The 13443-nt window shown below is 41.9% G+C and overlaps 1 protein-coding gene across 12 annotated transcripts in view; it reads left to right on the forward strand.

The window, feature by feature from the left end:
* Window positions 1-13443, forward strand: part of STK39 (serine/threonine kinase 39) — a 319210-nt gene that overhangs the window by 76913 nt on the left and 228854 nt on the right. For all 12 annotated transcript variants that reach the window (XR_016394143.1, XR_016394142.1, XM_089916730.1 and 9 more), the window contains exons 3-5: window positions 3267-3375; window positions 6705-6846; window positions 8045-8100. Coding sequence is in view for 10 of the 12 variants with exons in the window: in XM_089916730.1 (XP_089772856.1) it covers window positions 3267-3375; window positions 6705-6846; window positions 8045-8100 (307 nt within the window). In the remaining 2 variants the exon portion in view is untranslated. The remainder of the gene's footprint in view (window positions 1-3266; window positions 3376-6704; window positions 6847-8044; window positions 8101-13443) is intronic.

Consider the following 13443-nt stretch of genomic DNA (forward strand, 5'->3'; position numbering starts at 1 on the left):
TTGGTGCATCTGGGCTGTTAGAACAAAATACCATAGACCAGGTGGCTTATAAACAAAGAAACTTATTTCTCACAGTTCTGGTGTCTGGAAGTCTGAGGTCAGGGTGCCAGCCTGGCTGGGTGGGGGTCCTCTTCCAGGCTGCAGACTTCTCTCTGCTTCCTCATGTGGTGGAAGGGGTGAGCTGGCTCTCTGAGGTCTCTTTTATAAGGGCACTGATCTCATTTATGAAGGCTCCACCCTCGTGACCTAATCACGTCCCAAAGGCCCCACTTACTAATACCATCAGCTTAGGAATTTTGTAGGGACACAAACATGCAGACCATAGCAAAATTATAAATACAGTTGACCCCTGAACAATGCAGGTTTGAACTGTGGAGGTCCCCTTATACTTGTTTTCTTCAATAGTGAATACTGTAGTACTACATGACTATGGTTGATTGAATCCGAGGACATGGAGGAATGAAACCTTGGATACCTAGGGAGGATTTTTGATGAACGAAGGGTCGGCGTCCCCTGCGTTGTTCAAGGGGAAACTGTATAAAAATTTTGTATCTTTCTAAAAGGCAACTAAGCAAAAGGTTTATATATAAGTTAATTTAAGGGTTGGATAGGCTGGTATAACACCTATTTCTTCCTTTTTAAAAGTGTATTTCTACCCCGTTTGTGGAAATATTACTTAATATGGGGGTTCAGTGGTATCACAGGTCATATCCCAAGGCAGAGTGACCAGTGTTTTTCCCTAAGGCAAGTTTCATCGTGTCTTTACACATTAGAGGCTCTACTGCATGGAAAGGCTGTGTTGTAGAATAGGTGGTGTAGGAGTGGGGGATATGGACCCCTGGCCAAGCGGTGAAGAGGGCAGTGAGATTATGAGTGGTCAGACTGATGCAAGTCCCACCTCTCTTCTCAGGATCCACCTCTTCTTTGATCTGCCCTTACACTGCTCATAGGGGTATATTAGTAGTGGCAGTATCTGTGTCTCTTTTTTTTTTTTAACCCTCAGGACTTTTAAATATTCAGCTGGTACCTCCAAGGCCCTGAAATTTGAAGGAATAGAATTTGATAAGTTACATCCATAGGCTATCTAAAACAGTTTCTCCATAGGTTAATTAAAAGAGTTTCTCTCTCTCTCTCTCTCTCTCTCTCACACACACACACACACACACAGAGTAGCTCACTGCCATCATCTCAGAGAATCTGATCCTCTGGGTAGGAAGTGATACTGGCCATCTAAATGCAAAGGTCTAAAAAAAACGTGCTTTTCCAGACTCTGACCCAGCTTTGCTTCCATGCAAAAGAATTTCCTTTCATATGAGCATCGGTTGTTGATTGTATGCTTTAATGATTTAAAAGTTTGGTGTTAGAGAGCTAGAAAGGCATTCATTTACATCGGATATAAAATGGTGAGAATGCAGAGCACACACACTTTGAAGACACATTATTCTCATTTCTGTGAATAACGGGGGCATCTGTTTAAACTGGACCCTACATAGAGCTGCAGACCTTCAAAGTGGGCAGACGCTAGCCACTTGAAATAGGAATGTTGGTCAGCGTTCCATTTCTCCTTCAGAAGCGTCTTACGGTATCAAAACCTAACACCAGAAACAGATGGAAACTGGACCTTAGGTTTCAGATCTTCTTCAAAGGACAGGAGGTGCTGAATTGAAAAGTGTTAGATTTAGAAAACCTGTGATCAGTGAAGTGGATGAGGAAAATGATGAAGGGGAAGTGTTGTCATATAATGAAAGGAAAATAGAAAAATTAGTGATTTTCTTACAAGTTTATCCATGATAAAAAGCACCTAAATAAATGCATGTATTAAGATGTGTATATGTGTTATATGTCATGGTATTTAGGCCAAGTTAATTGACATGTAGGGTCACCTTAGTAATTTGAGGTTTAAAGTAGTACTGGATATATAAAGATAGCAGCTCAAATTGGAATATTCTGGTTGGCAACTTTCAGTTAACGCAAAGTAGACACTCATTATTGAAAATATTTACAGGATGCACAGATATACTTTTATTTCATCATAAATACATAATAACATAAGTGAGGTTTCTGTGATGACTTAGGTTAGTCATTCTTGTGGCTTTTGGTCAGCACCTTGAAAGTGAGTTACACTGGTCTGGTACCTTTGATTGAGGGTTAGCATTCAACTGACTTTTTTTTTTTTGCGGTATGCGGGCCTCTCACTGCTGTGGCCTCTCCCGTTGCGGAGCACAGGCTCTGGACGCGCAGGCTCAGTGGCCATGGCTCACGGGCCCAGCCGCTCTGCGGCATGTGGGATCCTCCCGGACCGGGGCACGAACCCGTATCCCCTGCATCGGCAGGTGGACTCTCAACCACTGCGCCACCAGGGAAGCCCTCCACTGACATTTTATAGGAGTCATCTGGCGGTAACTTAAAACAGCAAACCAAAACCAACATGAGCTTGAGTATTGCAGAAAACTGTGGCTTGCTTAAGTTGCCCATGTGTTTGGTTTCAAAGCTTTGTTGTTTTGTCTTTTGATAAAACTTTTTTCTAAACTGTGACCCACAGAGCATTATTTTCCTGCATTGTTCCTGTGGATTCAACTATTGACAGTTTATCTACTGCAGGACTTCTCAGAGCCTTTGACAGTACTAACATACCCTGTGACGTGACGCCTGTAAGCTGAGATGTAGTATCTGATGTTGCCCAAGCTTATTTCGTTTTACCAGCTGCCTCTCCCACCCCCACCTTGCTTTTTTCCTTGATGGAATATCTACCATGGAAGATAGTTTGGGAAATGGTACTCTAGCATTTTTATAGGTAGTTTTTCATGTACCATCACAGCAGTGCTCAGAAACAAGCAGTTTTGTTGCCCCTTTTTGGATGAGTGAGGAACACCAGGGTTCAGGTTGGCACCAGGACCCAGGTCTCCTAATAGCTCACCAGTCTTTTATCTCTCTGTCGGGGTGTTGGGTTGAGGTAGGAGGCACTTATCACATATGGCCGCTGGGGGGGGTTATAGAGCTGTGTGCTGATCTGAAGTTCCTCTGTCCTGTGGCTGGTCCTCAGGGCTCTGGGGTCTCCTGTAGAGGCCTTCCTAATTCTAGCAAGTTGATAACGAGGGTGAGAGAGTTAGTTCTCCTGTGGTTTCTGTGAAGTAATGGTTTAGGCAGCCCCTTGCCCAGATGTGCTTTAAGTAGGAAAGTTACCCAGATATTCAACTATGGTTCACTTGTGTCTTGCTTCCCGATTTTCGCCCCATGGTACATGTCATGTTTTGCTTTTTTTATAGAAAGAAATTCAAGCCATGAGTCAGTGCAGCCATCCCAACGTAGTGACCTATTACACCTCTTTTGTGGTAAAAGATGAACTTTGGCTGGTCATGAAATTACTAAGTGGAGGTAAGTGGATTTTGTCATTTTTGTTTGTTTGCTTGTTTTCTTTTTTTCCTTTTGTGCGAGTCAGCATATTGAATAAGACTTTAGATTTGATCCCCTTACTCCCGTATTTATAAGTTTTCTTGGTTTATTCTTTGCCTAGAGAGTAAAGTCCGGATTTCTTCACATTGATATTCAAAGCCTTTCATAATTCAGCTTAACTTGTAGAATATCTGTGTCCTCTTTTACCCCGGCCTTCTAGGTGTGGGTGAGACTCCCCAGATGCCTTCTGCCCTCTGATGTCTCTGTGTTGCTACTTAGCCCCAGAAGTCTGTCTATCCTTCTCCATGTGCCCAAGTCCTGAAAGGCCCCATCCTCTCTGTAGCCACCCCTTACTCTCTTTAGAAAAGTTAACCAATCCTTCCTCTTTAAAGCCTTCATTCTTAACGTTATTCAAGTCTCTAACTCACTGTAATGAGTTATTTCAGTGCGGTTTACTAAAGGTCCGTGGTGATGGAAATGTTCTGCGGCTGTGCTATCCAGTTTCTACTAGTGGCTCTTAAACATTTGACATGTGGCTAGTGTTACCCAGGGACTGAATTGCTATTCAATTTTAATTAGGTTACATTTAAATAACCTCAGGTGGCCAGTGGCCTATGGTATTGGACAGTGTAGTTTTAGATTGTGGATTTCATGAAGAAAGCATGTGGGAAGGTGAAGGAACTTTGCCTCTCTAGCCTCAGATCACTGACGTTAAAAAAGCCACGGACAATTAAATTTATAAGACACTTTCCCATTCCTGTATTTTATCTCTTTTAATCTTTGAACGTCACGCTTTGATAGGGGAGGATAATGATAACGGTTAATTTTCTTGAACACTTCCTCCGTGGCTGGATCCTGTGCCAGGTGACTTACTGACTTTATTTCATTGTAATCTGGACAACACCATTGCATGGCAGGTGCCACGATCCCTGTGTTTCAGAAAGGACACCAGAGCTCAAGAGAGTTAGGCTGCTTGCCCAAGGCCACACACGTCGTGCCTGTTAGTGCTGGGATCTGGACACGTAAAAGCTACCCTGCGCTGCAAGTATCATCACCTTCATTTTACAGACCCGAAAACTGGAGCTGAGAAAGCCCGAGGGATTCCTTCCTAATACCCAGCATCCCCATACCTCTCATGTGTTCTCTTTGCAGGGCGTCCCTGCCTGTATATCCATCTTACTGAGACATGAAGTATGGTTAGGGGTAGAGGAGAACATTTGGTGGTACCTGGACGAAGCCAGAACCGACAGTGCAGAGTTTATTTGGTGGAGCCCATTTTTATCTGCAGACCCAGTTCAGCTAAGGCTAAATCAAGGCAGCATCACAATTAAAAAAATTTTTTTTTTTTTAGCGAAACTGTCTTGGATCCAGCAGAGGCCCTGCAATGAGATGACGAAGGCATTGTAATTGGCTTGGGTCTGCTTGTGTAGGTCTCGGTAGGGAGCCTGGGAGAGCTTAGTTTGGTTGTTTCCAGGCTTGTCAATCCTATTAGTTATTGTTTCCTTGAGTGCTGACTCTGGCTTTTAATTAAAACGGAAAAGAAAAATGGAAGGAAAAAGGAAGCCCGTTGGAGCCTACCGCAGTGTTGAGTGTCAGGACTGCTTCTTGGTTCTGCTGAGGATGGTGCTGTATTGATAAGATGATCTTAACCTGGCCTCTCCTTGTAGGGGGTCCACTAACTGAGGAAACAAGAAATTCTGGTGACCTGGGGCCCTGTGGATTTTAATTCCTCTCTTTATTTTCATCCCAATTAACCTTTTATAAGCTTGAGAATATCCCCTGTGCCCTTTCCTAAGGACTGGATAGAAAATTTCATTGTCTTTTTAAAAGAATCCAATTTAGCCTCCCCTGGCCCTAGGTAAGAGGAACAGGTTTCCACAGGTGAGGGGAATGTGGGCCGATGTAGCCTTTCGCTCATTTTGCTTTCAGCAGGCCAGAAATGCATGCATGCCTGGTATGGTATATCCTTAAAAGAAAAAATTAAAATGTTTTTGGAAGTATAGTTTTCTAAATGATCCCCCAAATCCAAGAGTCAATGAATAAAGAGATGTTTGTTTCTCCCTGAGGGGAAAGATATGTATTTATTTTCTTCTGTATTATTTTATTACATCAGATCTCTTACTGAGTGGCAGGTGGCTAGCCTGGTGTAGTAAAATCTGATGGGGAAACTCAGTCCTCTTAGTTAAATCAGGGAGAGCCTGGAGCCATATTCGGGTCCTGAGATAGGCTATTTGGTAACTCTTCAGAAGTGTTGAACCCCCAGGTAATTATGGCTCTTAAGGTAACCGGGAAGTTTGGAATATTAATTAACATGTGTTGAAGCATGAATTCACAGTGCCAAGGATACTAATCTGTTTATAGTAACAAAATACTATGTATTTATTTCTTTATTATTAAACTCTGTACATCACGCCTCAAGTAAATGTAAATGAAGATTGCCTGGAGTCACAGAAAGGAATCTTCTGGTTATAAGCAGAGGTCTAAAGGCAACAGACATTTTTTCTCTCCTCCTACCTGAGGTTAAGAAAAAACTGTGCTTCTTTCTCTCAGCAGTTCCCTGCTGTCTTTTCTCCAGGCCTCTTATTCCTTTCTTTTTCAGTTTAGACATCCCGAACCCTCTTTTCATCTGTAACTAGTTGCATATCTACGGAAAAGGGACTAACTGTGAAGTGGCCGTGGACAGTCTTCTGCTTCCTGACCCAGAATCCCTCTCATTAAGTTCAGCTGGATGTGTGCTTGCAAACTTGGATTTAGTGTTTTTCTGGTCACGGGCTACCATGCAATTGTTTGTATGCCTTGGGAATATTTGTGTTAAATAAACAAATGAAAACTATATTTTGTTGTTCTCGTTTAGCTTTTTATTTTTCTAAGGATTTTTAAAAGAATATTATTTATTTATTTAATTTATTTGTGGCTGCATCGGGTCTTAGCTGCGGCACACGGGATCTTCGTTGAGGCATGCGGGGTCTTCGTTGTGGCTTCTCTCTAGTTGTGGCGTGTGGGCTTTCTCTTCTAGTTGTGGTGCGCAGGCTCCAGGGCGCGTGGGCTCTTTAGTTTGCGGCACGCGGGCTCTCTCATTGAGGCGCGCGAGCTCAGTAGTCGTGGCTCTCGGGCTTCGTTGCCCTGCGGCATGTGGGATCTCAGTTCCCTGACCAGGGATTGAACCTGCGTCCCCTGCATTGTAAGGCGGATTCTTTACCACTGGACCACCAGGGAAGTCCCTCGTTTAGTTTTGTAAATAGGGAGGACTATTCTGGAAAGGTACTGAAGGTGCTTATACAGTTGTCCAATTCTTCTGTCTGTCCACTTAGGTTCAATGTTGGATATCATAAAATACATCATTAACCGGGGAGAACACAAGAACGGAGTTCTGGAAGAGGCAATAATAGCAACAATTCTTAAAGAGGTTTTGGAAGGCTTAGACTATCTACACAGAAATGGTCAGATTCACAGGTATGACCCCTGCAGAAATGTTTAAATTCAGCTGTTCATATCTTCAGTCCTAGTTAGTAAAGAATACTAAGGAAACACACCTCACAGGTAGGTATTGACACATCTCTAACTTAGGTAGTTTAAATAGATGGGAACAAAGTACTTAAGAACGAAACAAGAGAACAAGTTTTGATGAATTATATTGGTATATTGGTTTATCTGCTTTCACTGAAATAAGAGTAGACTACAGAAAGTACTGTGGGGACTCAAAAAAAATCAGTTTACATTTTATACTCATTTGAAGTACACTCATTTGGACTGGATAGCATCTCTTAACTTTCTAATGCAGGCGAGAGTGTTCCAAACATTTAATATGTTAATTATTTTTGACATGGTGGTGGAAGAGAAGGAGGGGAGGCACTAATCTCATCTCTTTTTGTGGCATAAAATGCTAATTCTTTAAATAGCTAAACAGCATCGCATATGAGTGCCTGATGCTTCAAATGGGTTAGTGCTCCTTGGGCTCTTAGGAATTGTTGCAAGTAAATAACCACTTACCAGTAATACGAATATTGCAATTCCCTTGCCCTGAGCTATAAGTGAGCTGTATGTTTAATGGTATCTACTATGTCTTTCAATAATTAGAAAAAAATATTACTTTAGAAGGCAAACTTATAAATTGTCATTTTTCTTAAGTGTTAAGACTACTCAGCACAACTTCTATATAGTGAAGAAATACGTTACAGAGTATTGTAATTAGTATTTACCATCAGTATCTCCCCAGAGGAGAGACTGATCAAATCCATTGTTTTAGAGGCTAAGGGGATTGATTGGAAATTGCATCACAGACACATTTAAGTGGAAGTAGAACAGCTTTACACAGACTGGGCTTTAATTCTTGATAAAATGATAGTATTGTGTGTGTATAGCAATCTGTAACTCTGTAACATGAAATGATCTACTCATTATTGTTTTAATTAAATCTGGATAATGATATCACATAAACTATTTGTTACTAAAATCCTAATCATCCCCCAGGAACAAACTGTAAAATCACAATGTACCTTTGTAACTTCTAAAATCTGTGATATAATTTTAATATTTATAAAATAATTTTGTCAAACATCTCCATTGTATGATATGTATTAAAATCTCCCTGAGTGAATATAACGTCTGTACTCCATAATTAAATTCTCTCTCTCTTTTTTTTTTCTAATAGGGATTTAAAAGCTGGTAATATTCTTCTGGGTGAGGATGGCTCAGTACAAATAGCAGGTAAAGCTGACAAAGATAAAACATTCTTTACCTGTTTACAGAAGTGTTAGGGCTTCAAAGAATGTAGACTTGTTCCTAAGAAATGAACAAATTGCATGTAATCTGTGTTTTTAAATTGAAGTATAGTCGATGTACAATATTATGTAAGTTACAGGTGTACAGTGTAGTGATTCACAATTTTTAAAGGTTATAGTTATTATAAAATATTGGATATATTCCCTATGTTGCACAGTGTATCCTCGTAGCTTATTTTATACATAGTAGTTTGTACCCCTTATACAGTCCCTCCCCCTTTCCCTCTTCCCCTTGGTGACCATGAGTTTGGTCTCTATATCTGTGAGACTGCTTCTTTTTAGTTATATTCACTAGTTTGTTGTATTTTTTAGATTCCACATATAAGTGATATCATACAGTATTTGTCTGTCTCTGTCTGACTTATTTCACTTAGCATACTACCCTCCAAGTCCATCCATGTTGTTGCAAATGGCAAAATTTCATTCTTTTTAATGGCTGAGTAGTATTCCATTGTATGTACCACTGTATCTGGGCTTCCCTATCATAGACTGTTTCGGTCTGAGGTATAACATGTTTTCCTGCTAGTTTAGAATGTGACCTTTTAATAAAAAACAATTTTACTTTTAATTTTTTTATATTTTCTACCTTCCAGATTGAATAATGGTGATATTTATATAACTGTAAGAAGCACTTTTGAGAGTTTTTGGTTGAGTTTGAAAGTTTAAAACCACTGTACACATTAATTTTAAACCTTTTATTTCTCAAGAGGTAGCTGAAAGAATTGTGAACTCTTAAAATCTAGGGCTTATTTTGCTCTTAAATTTGACCCTTCATGGTGATTCTTGACAGTTGATAGGCATGGCAAGGCAGTAAAGGTCAAATGAGTGAGAGCATCAGGCAGGAGCCTTCTATGTGTAGAACCTCTCATTTTGTTAATGCTCCTAGAATAGCCTGAAAGGCCTGGTTTACAATGTAGCCATGTTCATACCAACTCTTGTTTTATGCCCGGTCTGGGAAGATCTGTCTCAGCATCCTCTCAGCCATCATTGCTTCGGGCATTTTTGGCTGAACAGTCCTTCTCCGTACTGGACTGTCCCTATCATCGCAGGGTGTTCAGCCTTCTGGCTTCCGGGCGTTAAATATCACCAGCAGCACGTCCTACCAACATCCTTGGTGTGAAGATCATCCATCTAGCTTGTGTTGTTGACGAAATGCTGACGATGTTGAATCAGCCTAATCTGCGTCTATTTGAGTTGGAGTGGAAGAGTCCTACCTTCTAGCATAGGTTTAGGGTCTCTACATGTCTAGTTATTAGAACAAAGTTGATGGCATTTCTTCGTCCCACTCTTGTTTCTAGACAAATCTGAGGATCTGGGGTTATTATTAGAAATGTGAGAGTTCAGCAGAAAACAAACCCACCCTCAACACAAAGGATAAGCCTTGAGTCATCTCTTTGTTTCATTGTTTGCCCCTCTCTCAGTACCAGAGGACCAGTCAGGTGATGATGCCCTGGCCTGTATGGCGAGCATGATGCTGACCTTAGGCTCTGTATTTAGTTAGGTACACTTACGGGGACCCTTATTGAGTTATTTTTTAAAGAAGAGACAAGGTGTCTTGAAAATACAAAAGGGAAACTGAGAATTTGTTTCAGATCAAATGTTTCTTCCCTAGGGAACTAATAATGGAAGTGTTATCTTGTAATAGTCCTCCCCTTTGAAAAGATAAATTTAGTCAAGTTCAAGACCGCTGGGGAGGCACTTGTTGTGTCAGTTAAGCACAAAGGCTTTGGAATCAAACAGGCCCAATTTACTACCCACTGTGCAACATGGGGCAAGTTATTGCATCTCTAAGCCTCAGTTTCCCCATCTGTGAGATGGTGATGATAATGCCTATCATTCAGGAAGACGTGGATTTCCTGTGCAGCTATTGAATCATAGGATTCAGACCCCTGTAAGTGCGATGTGTTTTTGGGAGTTACAGTGTGTTCTAGGTAGAGAGGAGATGCCAGTTTGCAGTCGGGAGGTATTTCTATACAGGCGTTTTTATTAAATTGTCTAAAAAGATCCTAGAAGAAAGGATCTTAATCTTTAAAACTCCAGTGAAAGGCTTCCCTGGTGGCGCAGTGGTTAAGAATCCGCCTGCCAATGCAGGGGTCACGGGTTCGAACCCCGGCCCGGGAAGATCCCGCATGCTGCAGAGCAACTAAGCCCGTGTGCCACAACTACTGAGCCTATGCTCTAGAGCCCGCGAGCCACAACTACTGAGCCCCCCTGCCACAACTGCTGAAGCCCACATGCCTAGAGCCCGTTCTCCGCAACAGTAGAAGCCACCGCAATGAGAAGCCCGCATACTGCACCAAAGAGTAGCCCCTGCTCACCGCAACTAGAGAAAGCCGGGCACAGCAACGAAGAGCCAAAGCAGCCAAAAATAAATAAATAAAATAAATAAATTTATTTAAAAAAAATACTCCAGTGAATTGGTAATGAATTTTTTTAATTAAAAAAAATATTTATTTATTTATTTAGGCTACGCCGGGTCTTAGTTGCAGCATGTGGGATCTTTAGCTGTGGCATGTGGACTTCTTAGTTGTGGCATGAGTGCGGGATCTAGTGTCCCAACCAGGGATGGAACCCGGGCCCCCTGCATTGGGAATGCGGAGTCTTACCCACTGGACCACCAGGGAAGTCCCTTTTTAAAATTAAAAAAGAATTTTTTGGCCGTGCTGCATGGTATGCGGGATCTCAGTTCCCTGACCAGGGATCAAACCCGCGCCCCCCTGCAGTGGAAGTGCGGAGTCTTACCCACTGGACCACCAGAGAAGTCCCTGAATTTTTAATTTTAAAGAAATACACACATTTATACCTAATTTTTAACTCATAATTTTGTATTCTCTGTTTTACAGAGGATCTTCCAAATTGTATAAGTTTTATGTCCCATGAAGCCTGGATCCACCTTGCTTACTGTTGTTGCATCAAGTAAATGAATGTGAGAAATGCTTAGTGTGACCCCCAAAGTGGCAATAGACAGGAAAAGACAGTCTAAGCTTATTTATCCTGATAGCGAGAGATTGGGAACAACGGAGGTGTCCCAGTTAAATATGGTATATGGTGTATCTTCACTGTGGAAGACCTACCAATGGATAATGAAAAGTTCTCTGTACACTGACCTGAAAAAACATCACCAGGCTACATGGTTAAGTGAACACAACAAGGTGAAATACAATGTATATAATATGCCACCTTTTGTGAAAGAAATGGGGAGAAATAAGAATATATATATTTATGTGAAGAAACGTTAGAAGGATAATGGCAGTGGGAGCAGGGGTGGACTGCTGAGTGTAGACCTTTTATAACATTTTGTATTTTGAACCATGTGGAAGTATGACCTAGTAAAACAAATGAAAAGAAATGACTCAACAAACTTAATGAACTCGCAATAAGTCAGAGCCGTTTTTAAACCTTTTATTATGGAAGTTATCAAACGTAGCCCAAAGTAGAGAAGAGTAGGAAGAATCCTCTGGTACCCATCACCTGGCTTTGGTCCTCATCAGTCTTTGGCCAATTCTTGATTCACCTCTCTTTCCCCTCCCTGCTTTGGAGGCTCTTATCATTATTGATGCTGACTTTTGCTCTCGAGTCATCTAAGTTAGTGCCTTATGTATGCGTATCTTGTCCTTCCTCTGGAGAGTGGCCTTTATCCCACAGGCTAGGGACATTATGAAGAAAAGACTTCAAGTAAACAACTGAAAGCTTCAAACCGTCCAGCATCAGATAGTCTAGCTGTTAAGAAGATAATCTCTGAGATCAGCTGGCTTGGTTGAAATTCCCTGGTTACCACTCAAGCTCTGGGACCTTGGTCAGGTGGCTCAACGTCCTAAAGACTCAGTTTCCTTAAAGGGAGATGCAGGTATGACCCACTTCATCTTTTTTTGTGAAATCAAATGAGGCTCTTCGTATCTAGCGGTCTTATAACAGTGGCTGGCACATTATAGATACACAGAAAGTAGCAGCAGCCGCTCCTGCTAATCCTATTACCGCTACTGTTTCTACTGTTAACTACTGCCTCTCCCGTTGCGGAGCACAGGCCCCGGACGCGCAGGCTCAGCGGCCATGGCTCACGGGCCCAGCCGCTCCGCGGCATGTGGGATCCTCCCGGACCGGGGCACGAACCCGTGTCCCCTGCATCGGCAGGTGGACTCTCAACCACTGCGCCCCCAGGGAAGCCCTCATCCCATTATTCTTGTCAGATTACCGACCCGAGCCCCTTCTCTGGGCCTTCAGGAGCACATTGTCCTTTTCTTTTTTCTCAGTTGGGATCCCCCGAGGTAAGATTTCCCGACTTTTTCTCTCCCTCTCAGGTCTGTGGGTTTTTTCCTCACCTCGGGTGGTGGTGTTGAGTGTAACCAGCTGGTGGGTGCGATGTTTGGCTCCTGGGTTCGGAAGTGCCCGTGGAGGAAGCCACCGCTTGGGTTGTCATGAGGATTAAATGTGTCAGTGCCTGTGGTGCTTAGGACCGTGCCTGGCACATGGTGAGGACTTTATAGACAGCCATTCTGGGCTTTCCTTGGTGTCCTTTTTGTGTGTGCGACTTCATGCTTGTGTAATGACGTTATCCGGAAGCCTCATTTCCGGGTGAGTAATGGTCGGCTATCAGGCATGTAAGTTTCCACTTTCTGTTGATACATCTCTGGAGCCATTATAGCTTTTCTAGAATTCACAGTGAATGTTCTCCGTGTCCCCTAACCTGAGCATAACATTGAGTTTATACAGTATTTAAAATTTTTTTGTGTGGTTTTAACTCTAAAATAAGATTATTGCATTAAAAAAGAACAAAAACATTTGTGATGATTTCTTGGAAGAGCTGGATGCTGCTGCTCTCCCCATGTTACAGGAGTTTGACTTTCTTAGTCAGGCAGTGGGCCACTGCCTGAAAAACTCAGACCAGGAGTCCTCAGGTCTTTTGCTGGCATCTTAGGCGGGTGAAGTAGGGGAGGAGGGTGGGAGAGTTGAAAGCAGAGACTCACAGCAACAGCAGAGCTAGACCGTCTCTTTGTTGCTGTTATATTTGGACAAATAATCCACTGCTTTTACTCGGATTATTTGTATTCTCTTCCTTTCACATCTTTATGCTATCTAGGCTCTGTTTTTTGAAGTACGAGTTAAACTGGGGAGAACTTTGCATTTATTTCTTTGAATGTAATGTTTGTTTACCTTGAGAGTATTAATACGAGTATTCTTTTAAAAAGAGTTTTCTTGCTATTCTAATAGAAAACATAACATTTTTTATTAAAATCACTCACTATATGTACATATACGCACACACACATAT

Source organism: Delphinapterus leucas, chromosome 8 (genome assembly GCF_059928025.1).
Source record: "Delphinapterus leucas isolate spDelLeu-1000000601 "Yukka" chromosome 8, BTC_Dleu_Yukka2, whole genome shotgun sequence".
NCBI classification, from domain to species: domain Eukaryota; kingdom Metazoa; phylum Chordata; class Mammalia; order Artiodactyla; family Monodontidae; genus Delphinapterus; species Delphinapterus leucas.